This window comes from Lipotes vexillifer, unplaced genomic scaffold (genome assembly GCF_000442215.2).
Source record: "Lipotes vexillifer unplaced genomic scaffold, Lipotes_vexillifer_v1.1 scaffold219, whole genome shotgun sequence".
Taxonomy (NCBI): Eukaryota; Metazoa; Chordata; class Mammalia; order Artiodactyla; family Lipotidae; genus Lipotes; species Lipotes vexillifer.
The window spans coordinates 186072-196232 of NW_006769244.1; the positions used below are offsets into that span (position 1 = coordinate 186072).

At 38.6% G+C, this 10161-nt stretch overlaps 1 protein-coding gene across 1 annotated transcript in view; it reads right to left on the reverse strand.

The window, feature by feature from the left end:
- The window catches only part of ELMOD2 (ELMO domain containing 2), a 25679-nt gene extending 19171 nt beyond the window's left edge, over positions 1–6508 (reverse strand). Inside the window, exons 1-3 of the mRNA XM_007445524.1 lie at positions 6381–6508; positions 5106–5253; positions 3188–3216 (exon numbers count right to left, since the gene is read on the reverse strand). Of these exons, the coding sequence (XP_007445586.1) occupies positions 3188–3216; positions 5106–5247 (171 nt within the window). The 5' untranslated portion in view covers positions 5248–5253; positions 6381–6508. The remainder of the gene's footprint in view (positions 1–3187; positions 3217–5105; positions 5254–6380) is intronic.
- Between the last annotated feature and the right edge of the window lie 3653 nt (positions 6509–10161).

Here is a 10161-nt window from a genome sequence, read left to right on the forward strand (position 1 = left end):
AATTTCAAAATTTTCAAATACCCATATATGCATAAGTACAGTGGAGCTCTGCAACATTACCAGACATTGAATAGCAGCCAGACCTCTTAGCAGAATACTGAACTCGACTCCTCAAGTTCTAAAAAGGTTTTCATTTTCATTTATAAATCCCAAATTTTTAGTAATCCTTAATATATAATTGATAAGTGGTTGGTCCTAATGTAAAATACAAGCAAATGAGACTCAATTTTTAACAATCAAGGAAAGAATTTCCACTACAGAACAATTCACAACCCAATAGGACCACACTATCACTGCTTTAGGGAACTGGCCTCAATAGATTAAAATCACTTTTATTCACAGCAATCATTGGTAATGTTAAGTATTTAAATAACTAAGAGGTTTTCATGCATATTTTAAACTTCTAAAAATTTTGTAGCATATGTTGGTTTAATCCCATCATCACTAACATAATATTAGTGATACCTATCAGGTACTGGGTATTCTCTTAGGCTGCTTTCATTATAATAATATTTCTAATCCTGAAACAACCATGTGGATATTAATACCTCCTTTGACAATGAGAAAATGAGTACCTTGCACAAACAACTAGAAAGTGATACAATCAGAATCTGAACTCAGATTTTTTTCATAGGAATATAAAAGTAGAGCGGGTTAATAGAAATATCACAAAATCAGAATTCAATTTTACTCTACAAAGTAAATGAAATATACAAATGAGACACAATACACACCATAAACTGTATATTTAAACTGATGAGACTTCCTCCATTAGCTTATTGACAAGTTTACCTTAGATTTAAAACCGCAAGAAAGCAAAGCTCCTGTGATTTAATTCCGTAAGTATTAACTACCCATTTGTTGACTATTCCATTTTAGTATGCCCTCCAAAACACAATTAGCAATTTATATTTTTGGATAATAAATTCATAAGAATACAATTTTTGTTTTTTGTTTTTTTTTTTTGCGGTACGCGGCCCTCTCACTGCCGCGGCCTCTCCCGTTGAGGAGCACAGGCTCCAGACGCACAGGCCCAGCGGCCATGGCTCACGGGCCCAGCAGCTCCGTGGCATGTGGGATCCTCCCAGCCTGGGGCACGAACCCGCCTCCCCTGCATCAGCAGGCGGACTCTCAACCACTGCGCCACCAGGGAAGCCCAAGAATACAATTTTAATGTTTACTTTTCAAGTGAACTTTAATTGCCAGTAAATGAGATAAAAGATAATGAACATTTTATTTTCTTTAACTTGTAACTACCTACCTTAAAGCCTCCAAACACTTCAGCCCACATTTACCTCTTCCGTCTCAAAATGCCTGATTTTAATTACATTAGATTTCAGTCTTTTGTTTTTTTTTTGTATACCAAAGACCCTGGTGGAATGTTGAACATATGGCAATCATTCAAATCTTCGCTCAAGGATTTGACCAAGGCACTAGAGTTCTTAAAAAGTATCATCTTGTGTGCAGTCCCACTTAAGTATGGGGTAATTTTACCACATATAAAATCCCATAAGTAAATTTTACAACCAGCAATGTCATTACAATCAATTTTGGTAATGATGGTTACACAGATAGATGTGAAAGTGAGTTCCCAGTTCCAGAAACCCTCCAGAGGTTCATCTACAATTTATGATATTGTTACTTTGTGAAATTGCATCCGAAGTTTCAATTAATGGAACTATACGGGTGGATAGGTATAAACAAATTTTTAGAATGAGCAACTTGTTAACTTTCTAGATCCCTACAGTCTCATTTAAAAAAAAAGAATATTAATCACTTTACAGGATTCTAAACAAAGGGGTAGGACTCTAGACTCTTCTCCCCTCCCCGGTATTCATTCACATATATGAGTTATTCCCATATTGACCCCTCATAAATAAAAAACTAACTAAATCAGTAAAGCACCTATTTTATAGGTCACTCTCCAGAACTTAACAGATATGCTTGCAGTATTCAGCAGTGTACATTTTCTTTCCAGCATGAATCCGTAACTCATATTAATATCACTAGACAGTAGCAAATCAACAATTTTTGACCCTATATTCTCGATCCACATTGTACATCATGACCAAATACAAACATATATACGGATATCAAAAACAGAGATAGATGCACACACAGATAACTAAAATTAAATTTTCATGAAACCATGTTTAACCTTACTACGACCGCTGTTTTCTAATTATTTTCTATTCCATTCCTTTTGTTGTTTAATGCTGGCTGTGATCTACCATGGGATTTCAAACAATGGTCTACACGTTCCATACTCTAACTTTGCCACACCAAATAATCTATATATAGAGAAAAAATATTGCAAAACACTATAGGGAAGCATGTGGTAGACCGAATTATTGGTCCCTGTTTTTCACTCCTGTGTAATTGAATTATATACCCACATGCCTAACATGGCCTCATGGTGGGCATAATGTATTTTTCCACCCCTTGACTTGGGCTTGGCCATGTAACTTACTTTAGGGATATTAATGGACATGACACAAGAAAACTTAAAATATGCCTCTGTGGCTGGACGTTCAATGATCAACTGTGAGAAGAATATTTCCCAGGTACCTTTTCAACCTAGGTCCCACACTGAGACAACTGCAACAGACCTGAACTTGGCACCAGTTTGAAGAAGAGCTTCCCCAGTTGGCCCACAGACACATGAGCAAGAAATAAATAAGGCATTTATTTATAATGCATTTATATAATAAACCTATGCCCTGAGATTTTATAAGTTTCTTACACAGCAGCAACTGACTAATAAACAGTATGAGGTATGACTTATTTTGGATCAAAAGGTACATGACCCCAGGATTTTCTATAACTATCCAAACCTATCTTAAGGACACAGTCTATTAGAAAGTTTTCCCCCTAAGACCCTACTTTCCCAAAAGCTAACAAGTTTTGAGGTAAAATAAACAAGCAAAACCTCAGAACAGAAAAAATTATTCAAATACCTTCTTTGAGCATGAGTAGTGTACACAAACACATACACACACAGAAAAAAAAGGTTTTAAAAAATAGAATATTTCTTCTAAGATGGGAAAATTTCATTCAATACTCTTTACAGCAAAGACTCTTCTAGTAGGACATTAAAAATAATTCACTCTAAAATTGAGACATTCTTTTAAAGAAAAAGTATCTCCAAGTTAAGTTGTCTAGAATAATCACCTTGATATGATCCTACCTTATTCTTGGAGTATGTCAAGGAATTTTCTGAAATGAAAAAAAAAAAAGAATATTATTACTTAAATGCTGTTTGTGAATTACTCCGCAAACAAATAGTATAAATATCAAGCCAGTAATACATTACTTTAATAGTTCCAGAAGATATAATTTCTACATGAATAACATAGCAAACATTAAAAAATTTTATCCTTACAGTATGATTCCAAAATTCTCAACCCAACACACATACCAGAGCCAAAGAGGTAAGACCAACCTAATTTCCCCAGAATCATCTGTTTCTGTGCGGATCCCCAAGTGTCTACTAACTGCTGCAAATTCATCCATGGCTGCCTCAGAATAGCTTGGGTTCCAGAAACTCATCTCAAGAATACAGTGAGAGTGCTCTATCCTACCTTTTCATGTGTTAGCCTTATGAAGTAAGCGTTTATATTTGAAGAGCTAGCAAACAAAACATACAACAAAGGGGCAAAAAGAAAGACTTTAGATTATCTGGACAACCATTCTCTAACCAGACAAAAAGCAAAACAGCTTTTTCGTTCTTGCTTTCTGCTTCAAGAATCACAAGAATGTTTTTTACTGGTCTATTTACAAATTTTTCTGGCAAATAGTGAACAGTCTCCTTTTCTCAGCAATTTGAAAAATTCAAGAAAAATGTTCTTGCTGCAAAATAAAGTCTTAAAATGTTCTTCCGCCACAATATAAAAAACCAATCAATACTACTAAGAGTTCTTATCAAGAGGTACTTTGCTCTTCTCAGAGCAGTCAAAAAGGCAAATCAAAAGAGCAGGCAATAATTTAAGTCAGCTACAAAGTTGTGAAAAATCTAGGGAGGTAATTAAACTTCAATCATCTAGCAGCCCTGAGGCTCACTCTCCTTACTCTGCCCTGTTATCTTGGCTACCAACACGCACTCCTCAAATCTTACAGGGGTGGATTTCTTAGTTGAAGCACACTTGTTCAACACAAAAGAGGCTGTGGTTAAGTCACGATTTTCCATCTGACACAGTGAACATGAACTGCAGCCCATCCCTGGTCTGCCTCACTCTGGCCAAAGAGAAATGACCTCGATCATATTTCTCACTCATCTTTGTTCTAATTTAAAGCCATATTTTCAAATAAGTATTGAAAGCTGATCAAGTTTAGAAGGTACTAGAGCAGCACTATTCAACAGAAATATAATGCAAGCCCAAATGCGAACCACATAGATACCTTAATGTTTTCTAGTAGCCATATTAGAGTAAAAGAAACAGATAAAAGTAATGTTAATATATTTTAACCCAACAGATCCAAAATATTATCATTTCAACATACAATGAATATAAACAATTATTAATGAGATACCTTTACATTCATATAAAGCCTTTGAAATCCAGCGTATATTTTCTAGTTCTGCACATTTAATTGAGACTAGTCATATTTCAAGTGTTCAATAGCCACATGTGGCTATTGGCTACAGTATGGGACAGTGCAGATTTTTAGTCTACTAATCTTTCCTAGGGATCACTAGATACCTGTTATTCTTTCATGAACTGCATGAGATTAAAAGATTGAAGGATGCTGAATATAAAAATGAATCTCCTTCACTGAAGTGAAAATTTCAAAGGGCTTATAAAAGTATAGAGATTTTTCTCGAGAAAGTAGGCTGCAAGCATAATCTAAGGTAAAACTGATGAATTTCAGGAGCCAGAGAAGGTAATTCTTTGCACAGATACAGAATTAAATAATAGCTTTCTTTTCTATAGAATCAGTTTTAGCGCTGGAAGGATTCAAAGTGAGATTTCAAAGATCATGAAACTGAGATTAAGTGACTTGATCGTGATACGCAAGCGCTATTGTCACTATCAGTACTGAGAAAAATATTCATTCAGAGTTAAATTTTTATTCGTTTTTAATTATCCTTTTTCGAAAAACATTACCTATCCTGTGTGTCCTTTGTGCACCTACATAGGTATCAAAAATTCGCTGCAATTCACATTTTCCAGTCATCTGTCGTAAGAGCCATTTCATCCAAAATCGAAGGAAGTGCCCATAGAAGAACTCCCACAAAGAAATAAACATTTTTTCCTGGAGAAGGAAACAGATGACAGGTTTAACGACCTTAAATTGGAGTTAGAAAAAGAGAAAAAATTAGTTTATCCAACTCATCAAATCCCAAATTATATTAATAGATATAATGTTGTTCCATTGTGTCTATTTTGTAGTAGTGTTTAGGAATCTAAGAAAACAATGCCAGGTGTAATATATACCATTTAGATTAATTAAATGATGCTGGCCAAATGGTTAATTTATCATTTTAAACAATTAACTGTAAAAATCAAACTACTTACTTAGATTCAAGCTCTCAGTTCACTATTTAATTTCTTATTCTTTGAGAACAGGGCTCAACAGTTCAACAACAAAAGGACCCCACCTAAAGCAACAATTAAATCAAATATACCATATATCAGAATTGTTTGTATAAAGAATGTCTTCTTAACCCCTGTGGATAATCCCAGTTACAGCTGTCCCACAGTCAGGTGATGGCAGCAAATAAAAACACTACATATGGCTTACAAATGAAGTATACAAACTGAACACGGAGTAGATCACACCCTGGCTAATTGTTGATTTTCCATTCAACAGGTGAACGGCAGAAATACTAAGAAGGGTAATAGACTACACCCTCGATAAAACTGAATCTTTATGCCATAAGAAAAATCTTCGGCTCCTAAATGAAGCGGGGTCGGGGAAATGGAAGTCAGGAGGAGTTACTTAAAAACAAAAATGCTCATCTCTTTCCTGCCTTAAACATTTCCACAGATAGATTATCTCCCGAGGGACTGTCAAAGATCCCCGCAGGTCAGTGCAGAATCAGTGCACAGAGACTGGCTGAACTGTGATTTTAAAATGAATCCATCCGGTCCGCGCTCATCAGGACAAAAGAAGCCGAACTGCAAAGCGGAGGGAACGTCAGCCTCACGGCGCCTGAGCTCCCCAGCCCTCTGGGAGCCGCTGCGCCGCCGAGCCCCCCTCCCGGAGCCTGGCCGAGCCCAGCTCGCGCCCTGCCCGCGAGTAGGAGGGAACCGCTCGCACAAAGCCCCGCCGGCCGGGCAGCCCCGCGGGACTTTCCGTAGGACACCGCGGGGCTCGCGCGCCTTCAGCGCAGCCGCACCCAAGCTGCACCGGGCGAGAGGAAAAGAAACAGCAGCCACCTCACGGGAACGGGAAGAACTAGGAGGAGCTGGAGCTGCCTCGGTTTCCCCGACTGCAAACTGCCGGCAACGGAAACGACGCTACCCGCGGTAAGCTCCCTGCAAGCACCGCGACCCGGAAGTCGGGGAGCGAAGCGGCGGGAACGCCTTCCCCGGCACACTGCCCGGCCCCGCCCCGCCGCCCTCGCCGATTGGCCCGAGCTCCACCAATCGCTATCTCTGAAAGGAAGTCGAGCTGGGCTGCCCCGCCGCGCGTGCTTGGATTCTAGGGACGCCCGACGGTTTCCCTGGCAACCACTACCTTGAGGCACGCCCCGCGCCAAAGATCGGTCTTCGGCAGAGCGGCTCCGTAGATTTTTCTCGCCTTAAGTTTCAGGTCTTTTGCGCAAGCTGAAAAGGTGTACTACTCCTAGATTCCAAGCACGGGAGAAGCGATGTGCTTTGCGTAACTTTCATACCGCCAAGGTTACAAAAGTGCTTTCACCTGCATTTAACCTTAATTCTGTGAAGTAATTAGTAACAGTCCCACTTTATGGATGAGGAAACAGAATTTACGTTGAATGACTTGCCCATGGCTACTACGTGGCAGATACGGAGAGCCCTGTACGTTGAGTAAAGAAGTTTAGACTTTGTCCTGTAATGTTAAACATCTAATAGTACATGGAACATTTATTCCTTAGCTGGTTTTTTTCTTGAAAAAGTAACTTATGCACATGACTTTAAAAAAAAAATCCAACCTCAAACAGTACATTCATTAATTCAAGTATCTGTTAATTGGCCGTTGATGCACCAGGCAGTGTTCTAAGAGGGAGTCAGACATTAAATAAATGCAAATATTTAGTATGTCAAGTGGTACTAAAGGGGTATTAGGGAAGGGAGGGAGAGTTTCTACATACAGTGTAGACAGGGGAGTCTCCGTGTTAAGGTGACATTTGACCAGTGTTCGGAATGAAGTAAGGGAGTGAGAGTATCTGGAGGAAGAGTATACCAGACACTAGAAAGGCAAGGGCAAAGACATACTTCAAAAGGTGGAGGAATAGCAAGAAGGGCAGTATGCCTGGAGGAGAAACAATAAGGGGAGAGTAAAATACAAGTACAAAGGACAATTTACACTGAAAAATAACTTCCACCCACCCATGTACAACTCCTGGTCCCTCAGCCTCCTTTCTCGAAAGCAACCAGTATTAGTTGCTTGTTTGTACCTTCAGGGACATTCTATGCAAATATATATATATACCCCCTCCATCCCCTTGTTAGCACAAACTGAAGCAGCAGTACACACTTTTCCACACCTCAACCAACACTTTTTTAAAAGGTGCTAATTGTAAAACGCTAGACATGTGAAGGGTGCATAAGCCATCATCGCTGCCCCATAGAAGCAACTAACTTGGGAATGAAATCTGGACATATACTATAATAATAAAACAGACTCGGATCTTGAAAGGAACTTAAAGATCATCTCAATGAATATTTTTTATTGTACATAAAAAGATTCAGAAAGGCAAAGTACACAGCCAAATTGGCAAATTAAGAACTAGAAACAAACCTATATTTCAGGTGTTTCTCTATTATCACACAAAACCTTCATAGAATAGAAAGTGAGATAATTCTGTAGTACAATTATAAAATCCTTTTACCTTTTCAATGTGCTACACTGAGAGTTGGGGGTTGTGGTGCAGAGAGGAACCCTTCTGCTGGTCTCCATGCTGCCTGTTGGCCCACTTCTATCCATGTTTTTCTCCAAGAGAGGAGAATGCTCACCTGTTTGGTCAGAACCTGAGAAGTTGGTTGAACTGCATTTATTGGAAGCAGGATCACTGTCTATTAAAATGCCATGTGCATATGGATTTCCTCTTCTCTCTTCCACGAATTCATTTGCATATAACTAGCAGATACAATAAACCAGTCCTGTGCCTCAGGGAAGATTGGCCTTCTATCTTTCTTATTTTATTGTCTTTCTTCTTTGTGGCTGGCTAAATGGTGGTTAGATCCTAAGATTAGAATTCTGGCTTCAAGGAGAAAGTGGGACCTACTTAGGTCTCTGAACTAAATTGTGTGCTTCTACCAGGCCTTATCAGATACACCTACATGGAAGAAAGAGGCTATGGTGTAATGGAGTTTGGTTATATTTTTGTGTAGTACTGAGGAATCTCTGCTTTTCTTGGATTCTCAGACTAAACAACAAAGGCACTGTTGATTTTAGAAACTGCTTAATGGAAAGAGTTGTTTGGTATGACTGTTAATCAACAATTTGTTACAGTGTTTGGGGTTTGATCCATGGAGGACCCAAATAAAATATCAAGCCCTCTTGCGGAGTGTGTGAAGTCTGGAATGCAGCGAGTTTATACTGAGAAGGAAAACTGTATACTCCTTTCACTAACAGTGAAATGGATTACTTCTGCAGAAGCATTAAAAATGTTATGGACAGTGGCAACCCTGACTGGTTTTATGATGATTTGTGTTGCACTTTCCTGAAACTAAGTTAGACACTGTGCTTAGGGGGAATCCCTCATGTATGGATTCCCCATATAATATTTTTTAATGTAAGGACAAGGAAATACACAGAATGCCAAGGCAAATTTGTTCTCACAGCTACTAGTAATGGGGTTTACCAATGAAAATTCAAGCTATGCAAAATTAAGCTAATGGACTGGGGTGAAGATATTAACCAGAACAAAGGAAATAACCATTAAGTCAGGTAGAACTATTTATATGATTGTTTTTAAAAAACAAAGGATGAGGGGGAGTAAAGAAGCAATAATTTTGACAGATTCCCTATAGAGGGTTTGGTGGCACATTAACAATAGTTGGGAGCAGGGAAAACTATTCAGGCTCCTGTGTCAGCCTCACCTAAGTTAATCTATCAGATCTGTTCCAATTATCCCAACCTGGATGAGTTTAGGGCTAAGGATGCTGAAATAGGGAAATAAGGTGGATTTAGCACAGGGAAGTTATTTTAATTCATCATTAGGACTGTGGTAGAAAAGGACAACTAACTTGAGGGTCAAGAAATCATCATTTGACCCCTGTTAGGAGGTCCAAGATTGTATGATATAGTTTATGTTGAGCGGCAAAGGACAGTGGAAAACCTCTGGGGGATTATCTAACGATGATGCAAAATGTACCATAATATCATCAGGGGAATGGAAGGGCAATATTAAGGTATGAAAATTGAAGTTTGGAGCAAATGAAAATGTTATGGTAGGCAGCACCAGAATCATGATGAAGCTGAAGCTGGAGAAATAAGAAAGTAGGAACTACCCAGTGCCTCCTTTTATCTGAATCTGTAATTACAGTGGATGTGATGAAGTTCCCTGTCACTACCAGCTTAAAGCCAAATGTCTTTTAAGAGACAGAGAAGTCTGCCCTTTATGGATTTTTAATTAGACACACAAAATGGGAGCCCTGAAAATTGCTCAGACCTTCCTTTGGAGTAAATATCAGGCAGTGTCAGATTGGGGAAGGACACAGGAAATCTCACCTCTCATTAGGAAACAATGGGAGCAGAATCTCCACTAATGCTTTCTATTACTCCTCTGTGGCCCAGGAGAAAAGACCCATGGGAATAACTGTTAGCCATCATGATTTGAACAAGGTAGTTACCATGACTTAAATTAGTGTCTGTTACCATGACTTAAATTAGTTGTCTGTTCTGCCAAGCACTGTAGAAACTGCCTAAGACATTGAACAAGCTAACGTTCAACAAGCTAAACAAGCTGCTTTTGTGATAGATTCACCTATGCTACCTTCTTTTTTTTTTTTTTTTTTTTTTTAATACACA